The sequence below is a fragment of the Lycorma delicatula genome, chromosome 8 (genome assembly GCF_047948215.1).
Source record: "Lycorma delicatula isolate Av1 chromosome 8, ASM4794821v1, whole genome shotgun sequence".
Taxonomy (NCBI): Eukaryota; Metazoa; Arthropoda; class Insecta; order Hemiptera; family Fulgoridae; genus Lycorma; species Lycorma delicatula.
This window is the reverse complement of record NC_134462.1, coordinates 27419910-27443103: the sequence shown is the minus strand read 5'-3', so window position 1 is coordinate 27443103 and position 23194 is coordinate 27419910. Positions and strand designations below refer to the sequence as shown.

The 23194-nt window shown below is 30.7% G+C and overlaps 1 protein-coding gene across 3 annotated transcripts in view; it reads left to right on the top strand.

Annotated features, from left to right (window-relative positions):
* dikar (CECR2 histone acetyl-lysine reader dikar) overlaps positions 1-22873 on the top strand; it is a 91713-nt gene extending 68840 nt beyond the window's left edge. Inside the window, exons 11-14 of one of the 3 annotated variants that reach the window (XM_075373408.1) lie at positions 597-822; positions 4406-4573; positions 12549-12638; positions 19754-22873. In XM_075373408.1, the coding sequence (XP_075229523.1) occupies positions 597-822; positions 4406-4573; positions 12549-12638; positions 19754-22783 (3514 nt within the window). In that variant the 3' untranslated portion in view covers positions 22784-22873. Of the gene's footprint in view, positions 1-593; positions 823-4405; positions 4574-12548; positions 12639-19753 lie in introns of all 3 variants that reach the window. The other 2 variants (XM_075373407.1, XM_075373409.1) reach the window with 2 other exon arrangements.
* The last annotated feature ends 321 nt before the right edge of the window (positions 22874-23194 follow it).

The window sequence follows — 23194 nt, the reverse complement described above, 5'->3', positions numbered from 1 at the left end:
TCAATTAAAATTACTTTAAAATAATATCTATTGAACCTTTTACCCCTAAGAAGTTTTTTTATCTTGGGTGTTATTCAGTTACTGTCTTTTAGTGTTCTAATAATGATATTGTTTAAGTTTTTATATGTGTGACTTAGTGTTATTGCATTATATTTTTATGTATTATGATTTTTTTTTATGAACAGTTTTTCATCAATTCCTTATGATAATAAAAAGTTATTCTTTTGTATGCTTCTTGAAAATTTTCACGATCTTTATAATTTCATCAACAAATAAAAATATAATTTATAATTAAAATATAAATATAATTTCATCAACAAATAAAAATGTGCCCATATTTTCTTCAGTATATATTTCTGGATATTGGTTTTCAGTGTTTCATACTAAACTGAAGTTAATTTTTGATAACAAAATTTAAAATTATTGCAGTTATTACATTTTCTTTTAAATTAAAAAATGTATGAAAAGAGTGGAGTCTTTAAAGCCTCCTCCCTTGATGCCATTCTCCTTCAATGAGTAAACAGTTATAAAAATGACTTTGTACCATAAATGAAGTGTTTCATTTTAATGTGATTAAATCTTAATTTTTTTAGTAGAAGCGGAGAAAGTGAAAATGAAAATGAAGATTTAGATGCTGATAATGAAAGAAATACATTAAGAGAAGATTCATCAGAACCTGATTTGAGTCAGGATAGTGATGTTCTTGTAAGAAAGACTAATTCCAAGAAAACTTCATCTGGTCGATCAGTTAAAAAATCTGGTGTAACCAAGGACCCTGATGCACTTGAAGCATTAGAACTTGCCACGGAACAAACATTGAAGGTACAATTTCTTTTTTATCTTGCATCAGTGTTTTGTTACAGTTACTCTTTTTGTTCTCTTTGGCCCTAATATTTTTATTCAAATATTTCACTGCAATCGGCTTATTCGGTATTTGAATTCCTATTCTTGGTACTAATTTCATCACTAGATGTTAAAATAAATTAATGTAGTACTCACTATTGATTGTTTTTTTTCTTTTGTTAAATGAAAATTATGCCCCTTATATCCCAAAAAAAAGCCATGTCCTTTACACCAGAGAACGTTGACTACATCATCTTTGACATTGGTTTATCTCTTAATGTCCATTGTCATTGTTTTGACTTCTTTTATGGGTTGGTTTGAAAAGTCCATTCAAAAATCGAAGGAGCCAAATCTGGAGAATAGGGGGCATGCGGAATGAAGCACAGCTGCAGAGGAATGAGCAGGTGCATTATTGTAATGGAAAAGCATTTTCTTTGTGGGCCAATCGTGATGAACATTTTTCTTGCAGCTCGATTTTTGTCCAGTAACAATGCATAATACTTGCCTTTGAACCTTTATATTACTTTTACATTGAACCTTTCTTTAAACAGTCGATAAGGATTATCCTCTGTGAATCTCAAAAGACAGTCGCCATAATCTTCCTGGACAGAGGAATGGCCTTCGCTTTCTTTGGTACAGGGCAACGCACTGTTTGGATTGTTCCTTGGACTTAGGCATGTAGAGGTGTATCCTCTACGGTGATGCTTAAAATCCTATTGATTTCATTGAAACAGCTGTAAACTGATCATGAGATATCACATGATTTTGTTTTTGGTCATCTGTATCAGCAATCGCGGCATCCATCTTGCGGACAGCTTTCTCATGTTCAGATGTTGATCAATATGTTATGCAGTTGTTGATTTGAGATGATCACAACACTAATAATTTCACACACCTTCACTCTTCTATCATCCAACCCAATATCATGAATTTTATCAATCATTTCTGGAGTAGTAACTCAACAGGGCGTCCAGAATGTTTGGTGGCACTTGTACTTACAGAAACCCATTGAACATTTTGAAACCACTTATAAGCTGTTATAAAGAAAGATTACCATAATATTTATCCAGTTTTTCTTTAGTCTTCTGAGGTGATTTGCTCTTCATAAATTAGAAATCGCTTGATTTTCTCGATTCAAATAGATGCTGAACACAGAATAACTGATTAGGTTGAAACATGGTGTGTGTATTCCACCCAAAGATGCTACTAACTGAAAATTCCCTTGATAACACCAGTGGTGCCAACTTAGAATTTGCATGGACTTTTCAGACCACCCTCGTATTTCACATTGTTTTTTATGAATCTGCACAAAAATTCATTTGGGCTTCATTTGAATGTTAAGATGAAATATTCATCTGAACACGTTTTTGGTCAAATGTGAGTAAACACAGCACCCATCACACTGAAAACATTTATATAGCCCAGTGTTTATCAGGGCTATTCTGTACAATATCCACTTGAGATGCTTACTTTTGTTGGCTGTCAAAATAATTCACCAAGACTTACCAAGAACTACGTTTAACTAGCTTTTACTTGGACTTTTATTTTCTCTAACAAAAAAATGTTATGAGTGTATAAACTTAATTTTTTTCTATTTTACCAAAATTCCTGAGAGCATATTCTTAGGTGAACTTTAAACATGAACTAAGTAACATATTGATTAACCCGCCGTGTTGGTCTAGTGGTGAACATTTCTTCCCAAATCAGCTGATTTGGAAGTCGAGAGTTCTAGCATTCAAGTCCTAGAAAAGCCAGTTATTTTTACACGGATTTGAATTCTAGATCATGGATACTGGTATTCTTTGATGGTTGGGTTTCAATTAATCACACATCTCAGGAATGGTCGAACTGAGAATGTACAAGACTACACTTCATTTACACTCATATATGTCATCCTCATTCATCCTCTGAAGTATTATCTGAACGGTAGTTACCGGAGGCTAAACAGGAAAAAAACTAATTAGGTGTTTGGGATATGAAAATTTCAACACCATATGGAAGCAGATGATAGAAAATATAGTTAGTAGTGCTTTCATCTATGTGACATTTACCTTGCTTATCAAACCACCCTTGTGTATTACCCTAGTGCATCATAGACATATAAACAACCTATAAATCTGAACAATAAGGAAAAAAAATTATATGTACAAATAAAGTAAAATCAGTAAAATGTTTTAATAATAATAACATTACAAATACCTATAATCTAGCTAGAATATAAAATATAAAATGTGATGACCAATATATTAATAGTTTTTTATTGATAAATGAATTTATCTTTCAAACATTTCTCTAAACATATTACGCTACAAAAATGGAAATTCAAATTCTTAATTATTATTTTTTATTATGGAATGCTCATTATCTTAAGAATGCCAATGCTAATTTTAAGATTGATTTACTATCTCAGAACACTTACTACCTTTTAGTTAAGGCATCTAAACCCACTGGGTTGGTCTAGTGGTGAACGCATCTTCACAAATCAGCTGATTTGGAAGTTGAGAGTTCTAAAATTCAAATCCTAGTAAAGGCAGTTATTTTTATATGGATTTGAATACTAGATTGTGGATACCGGTGTTATTTTCTGGTTGGGTTTCAATTAATCACACATCTCAGAAATTGTTGACTACAAGACTACACTTCACTTAAAATCATCCTCATTCATCCTCTGAAATAATACCTGACTGTGATTCCCGGAGGCTAAACAGGAAAAAAAGTTATGGCATCTAACGTTCATGAACATAGATAATGGCAAAGAAATACTTGAGATAGTTAAATATAATGATAATGAAAGTAACAATAATTACATTCACAAATTAAGTACAAACAAATCTATAACACATCAAGCAATTTATGAATAGAATAATTTATTTTTTAGACTGGAACTATGTAAGAGAAATTTCAAACCTTTATGACCATTATTTATTTTATATTTTGAAGTCTAGGTCTGAAAATTAAAATTTCACATATTTAATCTATGATCAAATTCAAAAGTTAGCCAACGGATTTTCTAATTTTATTGTAAATGTTGTTTACTATTTTTGCATCACTAATGATTAAAAGTAAAAACAGTTCTTAGTACAACTATTTTTATCCAGTTCATATACAAACTTAATTTATATTTGTTCTCAAGGTTTGTTGCTTATGTTGTACTGTTTGTAATTATGACTAAACTAGGCTAACCAAAGATAAATAAAGATGAATTAGATTCAATTGTTATTTTTTGTTTTTCTCTGGAGGTTTCCAACTAAAGATAATAATGTGCAGATCATTTGAAAATTAGTCCAAAAAATAAACAATATTGAGGTTCCAAATTGTACAAGAGTAAAGCTGATGACGCATCAATATTACATTATTATTGGTTTTATATTGTTATCTGAAACTTTATGGGTTGATTTGTCAGATTTTGTTTGTCATTAATTCAACTAGTATGCAGTCTATCACAGTGTGGTTTTCTGCTAATAAATACATTAAACAATGATTGTAAACTAGTGAATAATTTTTTGTTGATTTTATTAATTTTTTTTTTGTAATTGAAAACTAGATCATGTTTTTTCTGCAGGATATTAACAAATGGTTAGATGACACACCAAGATTTTCTGAATTCTCTTCAGCTAGTAATTCACCGTCTCAGATTGTTGTAGGGGATGAATGTGAGATGAATAATCGCATCGATACAGAGTATCGACATCGTCTTAAGTTGGAACGTTCCCACAGACCTCGAGAAAGAGTAAGTATTTTACTAAATATTTACCGATGCCATTTCATCTTATTGTTATCAGTTACTTTTTTATGTTTGTTTATATTTTAAAATGATTTTTCTATATTCAATTTTGCCAGTTACTCAACTGGATTTTATAAGAAGTTTGACTTGCTGACAGTTATTATAACACTTAAATTTTTTTGTTTACCGATTGGGTGTATTATCTTTTTGAAGATGGTGACTTTTAGATTCAACTAAAGATCTCAAAAAAAATTTCTTACTTAAAATTCTTGTAAACTTGGGTTGAAAATCTCTAGAGCAGAAATATTGTGTTCAGGAAACAGAAATTGTTCCAGTAATGAATTGAGTCAGAGCCAAAATTATGTGTTATTTTATGTGACACTGCTTTTATAAGCCCAGATACTTAAAGCATATACCTGCTTAGATGTTTAATGTCAAACTATATTTTTCCTAACACGTTTCAGGCTTATATCCTCCATCTACTACTTGATCAAATATTATGTACGTTGTCCTCATCTGGTTTTAGAATAAACATCTCTGAAATGGATTATCAGATTTTTATGAAGCGGTACATAAAAATCTAGTCTGTTCCATTGGTTAATTGCCTTAAAAATTTCTCAATTTCCATCTATTAGGTGTTATTTTTTTTTTAATATATAAATCTGAAAAAGAGCCTTTTTTAGAGTTCTCATTTCAAAGGCCTTGATTTTGCCAATTATAACTCATGAATGCATAACAGATTGTTTCAAATTTTAAAGCATTATTTGTCATAGTGTTAAAAATGGATCCATCGATACAAAGTATAAACTTATACAATTAATTTTCTGATTTTATGCCTGTGAAGATATGAAGATCTTCACAGTTACACTTGGTTTTTCTCAAAGCATGTACAAGTTGTAATCGCAGAAATATCATGGCTTCATAAAAAGTAATTTTACATTTGGCTGATCCATTTATAACATAACGACTAATACTTGAAAAATTGAAGCAATCTGGCTGTTTATATTGTAGGTTGTTATATTATAGTTGGTAACTAAAAAAATGCGTTTAAAATCAAAACCATAAGTGCAAGTCATTTTTCCATATTGACAGTAACAAAAAAAATCTTAAAGCATCTAAAATATTTTCAAAGACAATCAATAAGTGTGTGACTGATCAGGCTAAGTTTTATGTATATTTTATCCATTTCTAATATAATTTCTTCAACCTAATTAATAGCGTCAATTTTTGTGTGGTTACCTTTTGCTGTTATAAAAAAAGATATGCAATATAGTATTATTATTACATATTTAATTTATTTTATTTTGCAAGAAAATAAAAATGACTAAATTTGTAAATTGAATTTGTATTAAATTTTTCAATATTAATATTAATTTGTATATATTACTGATAGTTTTGTTTTATTTGTAACTGGATATCTTCATTTATACATAAACTTATTACCTAAAATGTTTGAAAAATAATAGCTTTAACAGGTACATTTTCTTAGATATAGGTTAGTGTGTACAATTTTCATGGACATCCTGCCATGCAAAAAAAAAATCATAAAATAAGTCAAAGGGTCATTTAAACATTGGGGAAAACAAACCTAAGGAATTAGATTACACTGATAAACAACATTTTTGTTTTTTAACATGTGATACATAAAACAATTCTGTTTTTGATGCTGAAATCGAATCTGAAGTCAGAATTTTTCCATCCCCCAACCTTCCTGAAAAATTGAAAAATTAAAATTGAAAATTGTTGATATTGTATGATATATGATTATACATGATGTTTTTATTTTATATGATTACTAACTATATCAATGTGCTCAGTATATATTTCTAACTTTAAATAATCAGTTGCTGACCATGAAACTATAACTTAAGTCGTAACATAAACATCACAAATCATGGCATCATATCTCTCTGTTGAAGTGTACATAAGAAAGATTCATCATGTGTACAATTCAAGAAAACACAAAGCTTGTTTGCTTCGTTAGTCTACTGTTTTTAATAGTACAATTTCTTCAGTCAAATGTGTTGATTGTATTGAATGAACAATGACATCTCGTTATGCTTTGTAAGTTTGTAAATGATTCTGACAGGTTTTGTTATATGAGTGGTGGGTTTATTATAAAATCACGCAAAATAGCAATTACATCTTTAATTAAAAAAGCTTATAAATTTTATGACTGTTAAATCGGTGATTAGGATAAGACATGGGCTTCTCATGTCTGTAACAGTCTATATATTAAGTAACTGACATGTTAAGTAATTGTGTAGTTGACTTAAGAGGATAGCTAAAAGGCACATGAATGGCCTTACCATTTGGTGTCCCTGTGGTTTGATGTGAATCAAAAGATTAACTGATTGTTACTTCTGTTTAACTAATGTGTCTGGAATTTCTAAGAAGTCCAGACACACTGTATTCTATCCTTCACTGCTGTACCTCACAGTAAATGCATTTCAGCTCCTGAGGTTCCTGAAAAATTGTTTTGTGAAAACAGTGATGAAGAAGCAGATATTATGGAAGACATTCGTGATTCAGACTTTGAATTACAGTACGGTGAACCACACCTTGTATTGCAAGGTGAGCTAAATGACTTGGTAAGAGATTTAAACCTATCAAAAAAATCAAGCTGAACATTTAGGCTGAAGAATGCAAGGATGAAATTTATTTGAAATAAAAATACAAAAATCTTGGGCTATCGAAAATTACAGAAATATTTTTCTCAATACTTGGCTAAGAAAATTTTTTAGTTGTATAAATATTGATGAGCTTATGTTGCAATTAGGGCAAGTTCATCAGCCCAAGGAGTGGTGCCTTTTCATTGATTCCTACAAGTTTAGCTTAAAAGCAGTTCTGCTTCACACAATAATAATAAAAATAAATACCTTTCTATATCAATATGTTAAGGAGTTAATATGAAAGAAACATATGATGTTGGGAAAACTTATTGAAAAAGTAAGTTATAAAAATAAAAGTTGGAACATGTGTGGAGATTTAAAAGTAAGAGTTCTTCTGTTAGGCATTCAGTTAGGGTATACAAAATACTGTTTTATTTTTGAATGGGACAGCTGAGCAAGGGATTAGCATTATGTAGTAAAACTTTGGAAGAAATGTGAGAAGTTGAATTCCTAGTGATAAAACATTCGCATACTTGTAGTTAAACTAAAAAAATATATATTTTTACCATCTTCTCACATCAAACTAGGATTAATAAAAGATTTTGTAAAAGCTATGAAGATAGATAGTTAAGGATTCTTGTGCATAAGGCACCAAAGTAAGTGAAACTAAAATTAAAGAAGAGATTTTTGTTGGCCCACAAATATAGAAACCAGTTAGAGATGAAAGTTTTTAACTTTGTGTTAACCGAGAAAGAATTCACTACTTGGACAGCATTTAAAGTCACTTGTGAACATTTTCTGGGCATTCATAAATTACAAAATTACCAGGATAATCTTGTAATAAAATGTGGTGATAAAAATACCAGGATAGATAAACATTTAGTGCTGTGGGATATATTATGTCTCTAAAAGTCCATTTCTTGGATTTCTTCCTGTCAAACATTGGTGCATCAAGTGATGAACATGATGAATGTTTCCAAGATATTTTAATGTTAGAAAATCGTTAAAAAGACAAATGGAGTGTTAATATGCATGCTGATTGCCGTTGGACTTGTAATTCAAGAAGTACCTGAGGCTACCTACAAAAGGAGAGCATCTGCTTAAGTTTTAATGTAAGTATATGACATCCCATAACATTAGATATATTAACTTTTATTGACCTTTAATGTGCCATTTCTATTAAACAAGGTGATAGAAAGATTCTATTAACAGATCTGTGATTTACTAAAAAAAAAAACAATGCAGAAAAGATATCATATTTAGAAAAGTATTAAAATGTTTTATTTCATATATCATTGTTATATTTTTGTTCACTTTTTTAATTAGGAATTAAATGTTTTGGGAATTTAGTAAGGATTAATATTATATTTACATGTTATCCACCGAGGTTATCAAATAACTTCGATGGTTTGTAAGAGATTTTACAAACTTTAAATAATAATAAAATTTAAAAACAATAAATATATCATTTCCCAATAACAATGATGCATTTATAACAAAATTTTATTCTATAGGAATCGTTTTTATTGAATATTCAACTTAACATTTGCTTTCAGTTTTTGTTTGTTAACAATCTTTTTATTAAGGTAATATTTTCATGTTATTTGACAGACTATTAAATAGTCTAATTGCAATAATAAAACTTTTTTTCCACTAAGAGTTTTAGTAGTTTTTGGCATCAATATATACTTGTTTCTAGTTATGGTATTAGTGGTTTATATATTCCTTAGAGATCAGAAGCTTCTAAACTAAATAGTTAGCTGTATTGAATATTATTTTTAATATTCTATTCTGCAATTTTTGTAGAAGATCCAAATTATTTCTAAAAATATCACCCCAAGCAATTATCCCAGATTTTATAATATTATGAAAAAAAGCATAGTAGATCAACAATAATGTCATGGTTTGCTTAATATTGGCAAATTTATAAAACATACAGTATGTATTTGGTTTTGTCAGTTACACATGAAATGTGATTTTTCCATCAAAGATAATAGTAAAAAATCACTCCCAAGTACTTCAATTTTTCTACTGTTTTAAGCACTTAATTTTCACTAAAGTGTTATTAAGGATGCTAACACATTAACTTCCAAATGTCATGTATACAGTCTTATCAATATTCAACAATAGCTGTTGAATTGCCAGACACCCAGCAATCACATCTAGACACATATTCATGTTGTTCACTGTGTCAGACCAAGTATCAGCTGTTGAAATTACAGTATCTTCAGCATAAGAAATGGTTGTCTTGAAATGGCATAAGAAATGGCACCAAACACATCATTGATATACAGAACAAACATAATGAACCAAGTATTGTTCCTTGAGAAACATCCGTTTTCATATCAAAAAATTCACTTAACACATTCATTTAGTTTCACTTTTTTTTTCTATTCAGTAATTTGAGTGTACTCAAACCCTGTAACAATATTATATTTCCAACAAAACCTTTTGATAGTGTCAAACGCTTTTGCTAGATCTAAAAATGTTATAATAATAGGTTTTTCTCCTATCTGTATTTATTATATATCATATTTGAGATATATCTCAAGGCATATGAGGTTCCTTTATTTTTTACAAAATAACTAAACTGCTGTTGTGCTAATTATTTCCATGAAACTATATAGTCTGTTGTATACTATTTTCTTGAATATTTAGCTATGTTTGATATCAATGAAATAAGTCTGTAATTTGAATCTTTGTCTTTCAACTGATTTGTATAAAGGTAAAATTTCAGCAATCTTAAATGTTTGAGATCAGACAGACTGTTTAACACAATTTTTGAAGATATGTTTAAGTGGTAGCAAAGTATAGCATGATAGTGTTTTTAAAAAGTTTTGGTATTAATGCCATCTATTACACCAGATTTATCCTTCAAATTATTAATAATACTTTTTATTTCCCTGAATCAACTCACTTCATGAAAATTATTTTCTCATTCACAGTTGAAAGTTTTAAACAGAAGTTTAAGAGGTGATTCTACCATTTCACTCAGTTTTGTTACAGTATTATGATAATATGTATTCATGTAATTTATTTCCACTTGATCCACAATTTTTATGTTCTTATCATGTAGTGTATAATTAATTTTGGTATCTCGTTTTTTTTTTACTTTGCCCAGTTTTGCATTTAAAATTTTCCAAGGATGACTGGGATTACCACTATCTTTGTATCTGTTCTCTCACATATTTTATTTTGGCATCATTTATCAGTTTCTCCAACACCATTACATAATTTTTATATTCAATCTTCAGAATTTCATAATTGGTTTCTTTTTCATAACTATATAAATTTTCTTTGGTTTTACACAAAATCATAATTGCCATATTTTTCCATTTTTTCTGGCTTTCTTATTATAAATGTTGTTGGAACCTTTTGTAATTTAGTTTTATCAATAATATTCTGTAATTGTACAACAATATCAGTCAGAGAATTAGGATCCTGCATTGACAACACTTTGTCCCAGTTAGTTTTAATAATGTTTCTAATTTTTTGAGGCTTTTACAGCAATACACCACAGATCTGAAAGGTTCCCGAACTAAATTTCTGTAGTCGATACAAGTAGCATAATCTCTCTGACAACCAAGGAACTATGTAGTACAATGTCTGATTAGTGAGTTTACAAAATTTCATCTCGTTTTGTCACACCAGTCTCAAGTTATATTTGGTCGCGTATGTTGTGTTCATGTGACTTTATGCGAGCTCATGACATGGAACAGAGAAGTGCGATAAAATTATTTGTTCAACTTCAAAAATCATTCGTTGAAACTTATTCTATTATACAGCAAGCATTCAGTGATGAAGCCGCATCTCATACTACAACATACACATGGTTGAAGTGGTTTAAAGATGGTAGATAGTTGTTGGATGACAACGAACAAAGCGGAAGACCGTCAACAGCTGTTCATGACGAAAATGTTGCAAAAGTGCACATGCTCTTGCTTCAACAGCCTCATCTTACCCTTCGGGCCATAGCAGAAGAGTTAAACATTGGTAGACACGGAATGTACAATTCTAACAGAAAAAAATGAACCTCCAAAAGGTGTGCTCCTGTTTCGTTCCACACTGACCGAAGAACACAAACAGGTGTGTCTTTTTTACACTCAAGACTTCGTTGAAACTGCTGATAGTGACCCGAATTTTTTGCAAACAATTTTAACTGGGAATGAAAGCTGGTGGTTCATGTATGATCCGCAAACAAAGTGTCAATCTGCTGCTTGTTTGAGTCCTGGAGCATAAAGACCGGTGAAAGTCGGGTAACAAAAATCAAGAGTGAAAACAATGTTGATTGCATTCTTTGACTCTAAATGGCTTGATTTATCATGAATTTGCCCCAACTGGTCAAACTGAATTCTAAATTTTATTTGAAAGTAATGAAACACCTGATGCGTTGCATTCATTGAATTTGGCCCAAGTACCGGGATTCGGGCATTTGGAGTCTTGTATGACAATGCCCCGGCAAACATGTCAATAGTTTTAACACATTATTATGCCGCAAATCAAATCACTGTCTTATCCTACTTGACTTTGCTCCAGCAGACTATTTTCTGTTGCCAAAACTCAAGTTGAAGATGAAAGCCCGCTTTTTCAATGACATTACGACCATTCAAAGGGCTTGCACCAAGCAGTTGAAGGCGATCCCACGAAGTGATATCTTCAAAGCATTTGATGGGCTCTACCAACACTGCAACGAGTGTATGTCTAAATAGAGAAGGGTTCTATGTAGAGAGCTGATGAGAGTAATTCGTTTATCTTTCAAAATGTATTTTTATTTAATTTAGTTTGGGAACATTTCAGACATCTGTGTATATTTTATTATTGTGCTGTTTTTGTTTTGTTTCCCTAATAATGAATAATGATCAGCAAAAGTATTGGTCAGTTAAAAAGATTCTACCTCATACCTCAATCATATTAGTTTTTATGAGAATGTTGTCTGTAAAGGTCAATCATTGAAATCATCTTTGAAGGGTTTGGTTATTCTTTGAAAACCTGGAGTAGATCCTCTTTCCAAAACATTGTTAAAAAATTCCAGACTTTTATGTTGTCTACTTCCAAAAGATCAGTAGTAAAATCTCCAATCATCAAATGATTGCTTACATTCTTACTTCTATTAAAAATGATTTTAATTCCAGTTTGAATTTTATTTTTGGAATCTCATTTGATCTATATATATATATATATATATGTATATAATATATTACAGATATCATCATATCCAAACCATCAAATTTTATAGTGGAACTCAGTACACTGACTCTACCACTTGTAACAACTTCAGTATTTTTCGTATTATTTTCATTTAAATATATTAATATATCATCAGCTTTATTAAATTGACTATTATTGTAATTTTATTTGTATCCTGACAGGTAGAAATGCTGATAGCATCCCAAGGTCCAAGTTTCAGCACAAACAATTACACTAGGCATTGTGTTCAGTCTCTCAACAATTATTTCAAGGTTAGAGAAGTTAGCAGTTAAGCTTCTTACATTAATATACATAGTTAGGTCATCATTACTATTTAATTTTTTATTGAGAGCCCACATCTTCAAAATTAATTTCTCTTTAAATTATTTCATTAAAGTCAACACTTTACTCCATGCATTAATTGGATTTATTATTTTTTAACAGAATAGTTGCTAATGAGCTACTTGTATAAATAGATGTTAGAGATGTTGTAAAGGGACTTGTTACAATGTTTTGTTGATTTGAATTAGTTGACCTTACTGATCTAACTATGAGGCTCAGCTGATAAATTTTGCACAAAAAGAGATGTTGGAATGAAATAAAAATGAATAAAAGTATAATACCCTAGCTACAAAATGCAGTATTTATTTTTCAGTGTAATTCCCCGTTTACACTGATACACTTTTCCCAACGTGTGACAAGTTTTTGTATTCTATCACTGAAAAATTCTGGCGATCTTTCTCAAATCCAAGTGGCCACAGCTTCCTTCACCTCATTGTCAGTGGTGCAATGATTACCTTTAAGATCCTTCTTTTGATGAGGGAAGAAGTGGAAGTCACACGAAGCCAAATCCAGTGAGTATGGCAGATGTGGAATAGGCTCAAACTTCAGCTTGTAGAGAGCCATCAGTGAATTTGTGCCATACCCATCTTGCATAGATTTTATGGTAACCCAATTACTCAATAATATGGCCTATTCGTTCTTTAGATATTCCTAACTGAATAGCGATGCGTTGCTGGGTGATTCGCCGGTCACTTAAAACCAATCTTATAATTATCATTTTTTTATTAAATTAATTAAAATTAAGAGACGTGGTGTTGGTATGAAAAAGTGAAATTTATTAGCAAGAGGTTAGTGATATGTACAGTACGTGAGAGGTTGAATTTTGCTCCACTTTGGCCATTGAAACAATGGCTTATATTTATCATGTCAAATACTGTATTATTATTTAATAAAATAGTAATTTTCAACTATGAAATGTATCAAACACTTATGTTTCATCTCTTCTTTTTTTTTAGCTAACTAGTAACCTCTTTATTATGCCAGTTGATTTTCTTTTCTTTCTTTTTTTTTAATAAAATAATTATAAAAAATCTTATTTCAGAATATTTAAAATAAAATTTTATAGCCATAATTACTCTGGTCAAGCATAAACCTACAGTTCAGTTACCTATTTCAAAAGTAGAAAAACAACTTAATAAAATAAGGGTGTTTACTTATCTATTGAATTAAATAATTAAATTATCATATCAAAAGTTTCATTTGTACTATTATTAGCAAACAGAAAAACAGATTAATTAACTTATAAAAGACAAATATTACAATTAAAATAAGAGAAGAAATTAACAAAAGTAATAAAAATTCTTTGGGGCTCTCATAGGAATCAAAATTTCATTATAATGTATAAAACATAAAATTGAGTGCTGAAGAAATCTCCTACCTTTACTTAGGGCCAAAATAGAATTTTTTTTTAAAGCTGCTATTTTAAAATTGTTAGTGGACAATTTTTTTTTTTATGTGATCTCTTTGTTGAAGAAGATTGAAATTGCATTATCGAGAAGACATGTTAAACTGGGTCATTTTTATATACAATTTGTCACAAAGTCTCAGTTTTTTTTGTTTTTTTTTTAAATTAATCGAAACTTTATAATAATGTTGAAAGTAAATAGATTCGGTACGAATGACAGAACCAAATTTGTATAGAACTCATTATCGATTAAGTCGGCAAAAACATCTTAACACTATCTTCTTTTTTTTTTAGCAGATTTATATACATTATCAAAACAATAATTACAATTCTTTAAGTTGAAAAAATTATGTTAACAAATTATTTCTGATAAATAAAAAACATTCTCAATGGAAAGACCTTTGAGAATTTTCCTTTTCTCAAAGGGAAACTGGAGCAAATGCAGGATCACTTATAGTCAGTATATATTCAAAACCAGAAAATAAAAATATTCAACACTTCAGTAGGTGATTTTGACAAATAAACTCAAAAAAGTAATTCTTTATATTTAGAATTAAATAGCTTCATTTTTAAAAAGCCAATTCCATGAAGCAATTAATTTCATTTTATCAATACTTTTATTTTCCAATGTTAGAGTTTCCACAATTATAAATTGTAGGAAATAAATATTATTCAGTACTATTTTTAAATATTTTATATTTAGTTTTTGGAAAAGACATATGCTCCTTATTACTCAAAATCCTTGCTTTATTATGAATTATATTAAAATTTCCACTTTTTTGATAAAATATCTTCTATACTTTCAAAACCAATAAAAGTGATAAGGAATTACACAAAGTAATGGAAAACATAATTGCCATCAAATCCTTCTCAAGTGTATTTATATTGTCTAAACCAGTGTTTCTCAACTTTTTTTATGGTGGACCAGTAAAATTATAGAAAAATAAACAAGGGCCTGCAGACCCTCAGCTTAGATTTTTTGACGAGCAAAAAAAAAAAAACTTATTTTTATTGTATTAATAATTAAATTTACACATATATAATATTAATAAATATCATTTTTATCTATAAACAACAAAACAGTATATAAATCAAATCAGAAAATAAATAACAAAAAATAAATGCAGGCTGTTTTCTTTAAAAATAGAAAGGAACACAAACAAATCATATTACAAACTAATTGTAAATAATGAAAGTTAGTGAGAAATTTGTTGTTACTCATTTTGTACAATTGTTTCAATGTCAGGTTGTAAATTACTTAAACGTAAATAAAGAGATGAAGTTAATGGTAAATGATTTATAGTTTTGGTTTTAATAAGTGTCGGCTGAGAATTTATCTTCACACAAATATCACTGATAAACATAGTTTTTTGTTTCCTTACATACGATACATGATTTTAATCTGTTTTTTATGCTGAAAATGAATATGAACTCAGAATCTTTCTATCATCTACCATTTTTGAAAAATGTTAAATTTTAATTAAAGGATTTTTTTAATTTTTCAACTTGCAGTTAGCATTTTAAGTTCCTATATTGTATTTTGTTAGCTCATTTTTTATTGTTTAACTTTTTTAACGTAATTTGTTAGCTGTAAATTAACAATACTAGACAAAGAATTAATTCATATCATAGTTACATATTATGACATCATATCTAATACTGTAGAGTGAGCCTTCATGGACAAGATTAATCATGTCTGTGCAGGTCAGAACATGTAGCTGAAAACACAGTTGTGTTGTTTGTATTAAGCACTGGATTTAGGAATGAATTAATTTTGTTCAGTCTTATTGCTGTGTTAAGTTTGTTAACAGTGCAGTATCATAATGCATTGAAATTGTGTTAATGATGTGGATGCCTTTTGTTATATATGTGGTGATTTTACCGTAAACATTACCATTAAACCTCTTACCTTGTAGTGCCTCCTTGAGTGGACCATACAAGAGAAATCCAATGGGACCAACTCAAGACTGTATGGGGGTGATGTAGTATTTCCCATTGCAATTATCTATTCTTTAACAAGTTATGTGAGCTACAGATGTTATGAAGTAGAATGATGCTTTTCACTGAGATCCGGTATTTACAACACTGGTGGCTTCACTTTTTTTATAAGCATATACAGTATTATGTTTTTTTGTTTGCTGATTTTCTAGAAGATTGACAAAAACCGGGTCTTTTACATCCCAAAATATTGTCATCATTTTTGAAAATTGGATTGAAAAGATTGGTAAGATTTTTCTTTTTGATGGTTAGGATCAGAATTTATTCTTGATAAGTGACCTCGTGTGCTTTTTTATTCAAGCCCTTCCAAGATCTGTCTTTGATTTTTATTCATAATTGTTAATCCATGTCTCATCACAGGTTAGAATACCATAGAAAAATGCATCACCATCCTGCTAATACTGCTGTTTCAGTTCTGTGTATGATACAAATTCTTGTTTTCTTATGGTGATCTGTCAACTCTCTTGGAACTATATTGCACTTGTTTTGCGCTACTTGAGCTTGTCGGTGATATTATGAACTGTACCGACACTTTTAATTTTTTAGCTATAATCTCAACTGTAATCTGTTTGTCTTCTTGTATGAGAGAGTCTATGCTAGTTTCAAGCGCTGGATTGAAACATTGAGAATAGTGGATGTTGAAAATAGTGCCTATTAGTCAATGAAGTTTGATTGTCTCTAAATTTTTCTACCTCCTTTTAAAAATCTGTGATTCATAAAACTAATATTGTTTGGTCATATGAGAGTAAATGTTAACCCTGTTTTTTTATGTTCGGAAAGCAAAAAATGGATCGCACCAGGCTCTTCAACTAATTCACAAAGAGAACTCACCATTGTACCAGGGATATCTTTAAAGTAAAGACTGCTGGGAAGTTTCTCTCCTTAAGGTTGGCAAACTTGTGTCGTTCATGGCTACGCTAGTAATGTAAACACTGCATTGTTGTCTAAGTTGTTGCATTGTATTATCTTTGATTACGTGTAAGTTATTATGTTATAAAATTAACAGGAAAATCAATCTTGCCACCGACTGTGAAACACGTGGAGTCATACTTTTATAAACATCAAAACATTAAGCTGGCTGAAATTCATAGGCTGTTGGTTGCTATGTATTATAATATAATGAATGAAAGAGATGTCTGGAAATGGTATGAAAAGTTTAGAAATAACAGAATTAATGTGTAGGATGAAGAATGTTTGGGGAGGCCCTCGTTAATCGTTAATCACCGAGGACTTGTTGAAACGCATTGATGATGAAATCAAAAAAGATCATCACTCAACGATCTCTGACTTGGCTCTTCTTTTTCCTGATGTTTCAAGAGCTGTTATTGGTCGCATAGTTCATAACCATTTAGGCTTCAGAAAGGTTTGTGCATATTGGGTACCATACATCTTAACAGAACGTCACAAAAAAATCCGAATGAGATTTCCTTTAGAATTTTTAATGCGCTACACAAAAAAAAAAGGTGATGAGTTCCTTAATTCAGTTGTTACTGGTGATGAAACATGGATTTTGTATTACACACCAGAGAGAAAATGGCAGTCAAGTGAATGGTGTCATTCTCAGTCATTTGGATGCAAACTGATAGCCACAGTCTTTTGGGATTGGTTTGACATACTACTGATTGATTTCATGCCACATGCAATGACTATAAATCCAGAAGCCTACTGCTAAACTATGTAAGTTACGGTGCGCCATTTAGACTTGGCAACATGGATGGCGGACTGACGGCATCGTCCTGCTGCACAATAATGCGGGTCCAACACATTTTTGAGAACATTTGGAAGGGAAATTTACGAATACCCATCATATAGTCTGGACTTAGCTCCTTCTGATTACCATTTGTTTGGGAAATTGAAAGAATTTTTGAGTGGTAAGTAATTCACAGGTGATGAACTTAAAAATGCTGTTAATCAGTGGCTAAATGGACTGGTGGCAGAAGAATATGAGGATATATTAGAGCTGGTGTATCTCTACGATAAATGTCTTAATTCACGTGGCAAGTATAAGGTATGTAGTTGAAGAGAAATAAAAAATATTAATAAAGTTTTCAGAATAAATTTTTTACAAAAAAAGCTGTCTTTACTTTAGAGATAACCTCTTGTAAAATGAGATATTTAAGTTCTAAACAAATCAATTTTACTCAAGCAGCTGATCAAAAGAAATCAATAGTATTTAATGATCAATAGTAAGTACCAACTTACTGTTATAAAAGATCATAATTCTCTTAACAACTGTGTCGTAAATTATTCATTGAACCTTGTAGATCCATTAGTATTACTACTACTGTTACTGTTAGTAAGTCATACAGATAATACCTTAGTCAAACTATTGTAGATTATGCAGTATTAGCAGTTCAAGAAATATTGTTGAATTAAGTTCTTGGTTTAATGTAATTTAAAATTTTTTAACTTTTCCAAATTGTATTTATATAAAGACTGAATCTTTTAACAGACCATCTGACACATGTCATTTGTTTTCAAAAACAGAGATTTATTAATTAGATATAAAAACACTGCATTACATTTACAGTATGTTCGACTAGAAAAAAATTGTTTAAGCTACTTAATCTTTCTACTAAAAAAAAAAATATATATGTATATGTAGAAACATCACTGAAATCTAGTATTAATTATGAATAAAACATATATTTGCATATTTCAATTAAATTATGAATGGAAGGAAAGTTTAAATTAACTGCTATTTGGGATTTTATTTTAGCAAAATGCCATTTAAAAATTCAGTTTGTATTACAATTATATTAATGATTTTTATATACCAGTTGAAAAATGTTCGTGAAGAAAGATGACATTTCTTGATTGAATGAGTTTTTTCTTCACTACTTTTTAAAATTATATTTAGTTTAATGTAATATGTATTTATTTATTCATGTTGGATGAATATTGAATATTACTCTGTTTTCCCCATTGTGGGTTCACATTACTATGCACTGTTATAACTCAGATATTCAGTTGCCTAATGTAATGTGTCTAACTTCATGTAGGCTTTAAAAATTGATCAGTCAAAAAGGAAAATAAGAGATTTTAAACTCATTACAAGTATATAATTGCATTTTTAATTTTGAAAAACATAGTCATCTTTTTCTATCGTATATTTTGATTTCTTTATTCGAATTTGTGAGCTTTTCAATAGAAATCTTTGTCATTTTTAAAGTAATTATTTTTAATAAAATTACATATTCTATAAATTGCAGAAAGTGGACAACAGTTCCATGCTGTTGGGTCTTTCTTATTATCAGTTAGGTTTGTTTGATGATGGTTATATATTGGTTTTGTTTATAAATGGAATTGTGAGATTGTTATAATTTTAAAGTTTATTGAAAGTCAACAATTTTGACCTAAAACTGTTCAGGATATGACAACTCTAACCAAAGTGGTAGGTATTTAATGTTTAACACAACTATTTTCAAAAGTGTAACAGCTAATTAAGAGATATCTCTTAAATAACTGCTCAACAGTGAAATACAAAAAATTAAAATTTAAAAAATGTTCCAATTTTAAATTATATTCATTCTTGAGTTAGGAAATGGATCTTTCATTTATGTATTTTTACACTTATTTAATTCTGTACGGTTTTGATTTTTATATAGGTTTTTATTTTATCTATTGATGCTTTTATTGCAGGATCCGCATCGACGGCGTTTGATGAAAGACCAGACTTTCTTAAAAAGAAGGAGAGAAATCCATCGTACAATTGACAGATTACAACCTGGAAAGAGTAAAGGAAATCTTTTGTCAAACCTATCTGTTACTAAAAATGGTGAAGAGACATGTCCTACCAATAAAGATACAAAATCAAGTGTAGCAGATAAAGTGGATGAATCAACTCCTAAACTTAGTCTCGGAACTGTTCTTACTAATGATGTGATCGGTTTTGGTAAACATAATTTTGGTGAGAATGATGTATCTAGTATAATTAGAAAAGATGTAGATTCTGCAGATTGTAGTGATAGTAAACCGTTGGCTATAGATGAAGAAGAAAAAAAGTCTCCACAGGAAGAAGTTCGGTTAGAAGATAGCTGTGAAGCTCCGCCAGAGAAAAAAATTAAAGTTGAAGATGAGCCATTAATTATAGATGTGGAAAAGAAAAATACTACTGGAGAAATTGGGAGTAATAAACAAGAGAAATCAACACCAAATTTTACTGCATGGTTTAAAGCATTTGGAGCACCAAAATCTCAGCCTGCCACCAAAAAGAAAACAGAATTAGCAACATCTGAAGAATGTAAAGAATCTCCAAAGAATATTGAACCGATAAAATACTCAAAAGAAGAAGACACTATAGAGGATGATAAAGATAAAAAATTAAATGTTGTTGTGCCACCACTTCAGTCACCAGCCAAAAGGCAGAGAAAAGCTAGCACAGGTAGTAGTGTATCAGAAAGATCATCATTCAGTCAAGATCCTATGGATCAGCTTATTGATGGATCTTCTCCGAGGCCAAGTTTGGATGAACCATATTTATCTCCACAGTCAGAACCAGTGAAAACACCATATCATCATTCACCTATCAATGGAACGATTAGAGTTGGTTTTTACCAGGATACTTCATTTCCACGTAGTAATTCAAGTAGCAGTCCTAGAGATCCTCCTAGTTGTAGTCCTCGAGAACCACAAAGTTGCTCTCCTAGAGAACTTCCAAACTGTAGTCCTAGAGATCTTCCAAATTGCAGTCCAAGGGAACCAATGCCTAGTCCTAAGTCTGACTATCATCCAACTTATCCTCCAGTCACCATACCAAATTATTCATCTCCAGCAGTTACTTCTTCTCCAGCATCATCACTCTATGAAGCTCCTCTTTCACCATATCCTGCTCACATGCCGTATTATGATACAAGTAAATCATTGACAGAGCAGTACAGAACGCAGCAACCAGCTGTACCAGCACATGCGCATGTTGAGAAACCTTTATCGTCTGTCTTCCCAGTGAAAAAACGAATATATAATGATGTGGAGAACACTCAGGCTGTTAAAGGGACTCAAGATTTAAGCAGCACATATAGAGGTGGATCTTTTACTCCTACAAGAGGAGCTGTAGAACAAGATAGAGGATTTACTCCTACACCAGGCAGAATGCCGACTCAACCTTCACCAGCTACAAGACATACTTTTACGCCGGACTCAGGAATTCCTATGGGATTAACTCACCATCCTTTACCACCTCATCCATTAATGGATCCTTATGCTGAAGATAGATTGTTAGCACAGTCTTATTTCAGTGGAGATATTTATGCCAAGAGTGCTGCTCAGGTGTCGAATAGTTCAATGCCTCTTACTATGTTCTCTCAAAGCGGAACTGTTACAACTACATCAAGTTTTACTAAAGAAAACCCTTCGCATTCACCATATCCAGCTCGCCCAGAATTAACTGAAGTTAATGTTTCTTCAGACTATAGTCGTAGCAATCTGGGAACATATCCAGACCCTAGACCATTAAAAAGTAGTGATAGTGTTCCTTCAAGTTATACCTCTTCAGGATCGTTGTCGAAATCTAAGTCTCCTTCAGCACTTAACTATTCGAATAGGAATCCAGAGATGTTGTCACCTACACATAGCAATGAAACATCATCACCTATAAACTTTTCCAATAACGATTTACATTCAAGTAAAGTAGCGACATCATCTCCAATAACATATTTTAGCAGATCACAGGATATAATGCAATCTACTAAATCGTCTTGTCCACCGTTAGAATATTCAAAATTAAATTCAGAACTTTTAACCAGTAAAGTTAGTGCTCCTTCACCGATCTCTTATGCCAGCAATAGAACGATGGTTGATATGCTTCCAGGTAAAGTAAATTCTTCATATAGTAGAACTGTTTCTGATTTATCAACATCAGCAGGAATAAATTATACTACAACTCCTGATCTAGTTTCTAATAAAATTAATGTTCCATCACCGTTAAGTTACTCAACTCAGTCGGACATTTTATCTGGTAAAGTTAATTATAATCATCCAATGTCTGACTTAATGCAAAGTCAGTCTAGGTATAATTACGCTGTAAGTGATATTATTCAGAGTAAGGGCTATCCTGTACCGGAATTAATGCAAACTAAAAGTAATGCTCCTAGTTATGTCGGACGACCTGTTGAACTACTTTCTCCAAATGTGTATAATTATCCACCTGTTTCAAGAAGTACACCGACAAGTAAACAGAGCGATCTACCTTTGAAGGTAGCTACGAAGAAACCAAATAAGAAAAGTAAAAAACAGAATCTCGAAACAGGATTCCAACAGTATTCATCGCCTGAAGCGATTTCTCTTAAAACAGCGAGTGTCGTACCAGGAAGTGCCTTTAACTTTGGTCCAGCTGCACCTTTAAAAGACACTTATGCTTCCTACTTGGAAGATATGCGTTCATCTGGTTATTATGTACCACACCCAGAACCACCAAACTCTAGTAATAAATCATCATCGCCTACTCCTCATCCATCAGCTACTCCATTTCCATTTCTCGGACCATCATCTCGACCTTCTGCCTATCCTCCTCATCCGTTTATGAATAGTCCTTACCAGCAGTATCTTCAGAGGCATCCTGAAGAACTGCTTAGACCTATGGTTTTACATCAAAGTCTTCTACCAGCTGCGGGTTACCCGCCACCCGGTTATCTTAGTATGCATGATGCTATTACCAGACCTCCATGGCTTTGAAATTAATTTAAAAACATTTTTTTAATTAATTTCTTAAAGAATGTAGTTTGAAAATAAATATGCTTCTTGCTTAATATTTTAAACAGTCATTACCATTAGTTTTATTTATTTATAAATATGTAAATAAAAATAATAAATTCATATTGCATTTAAATATGTAGTATGGATTATACTATTTAATTTATTGTGTACTAAATATTTATTTATGGAAAAATAATTTTTTATGTGATTTTATTTGTTAAAGGCAAGTATAATTTTCATAATGTATGATGTATGCTTTGTGTTATACTTTTCTAGTGACTTATAAGTGCATTGAACTGTAATAATTACATACCATGTTTTAGGTTAAGCAGTTGAGTGATAAACTGTTTTATTAAAATTACAAAATGCTTATTATTCAGACAATTCAAA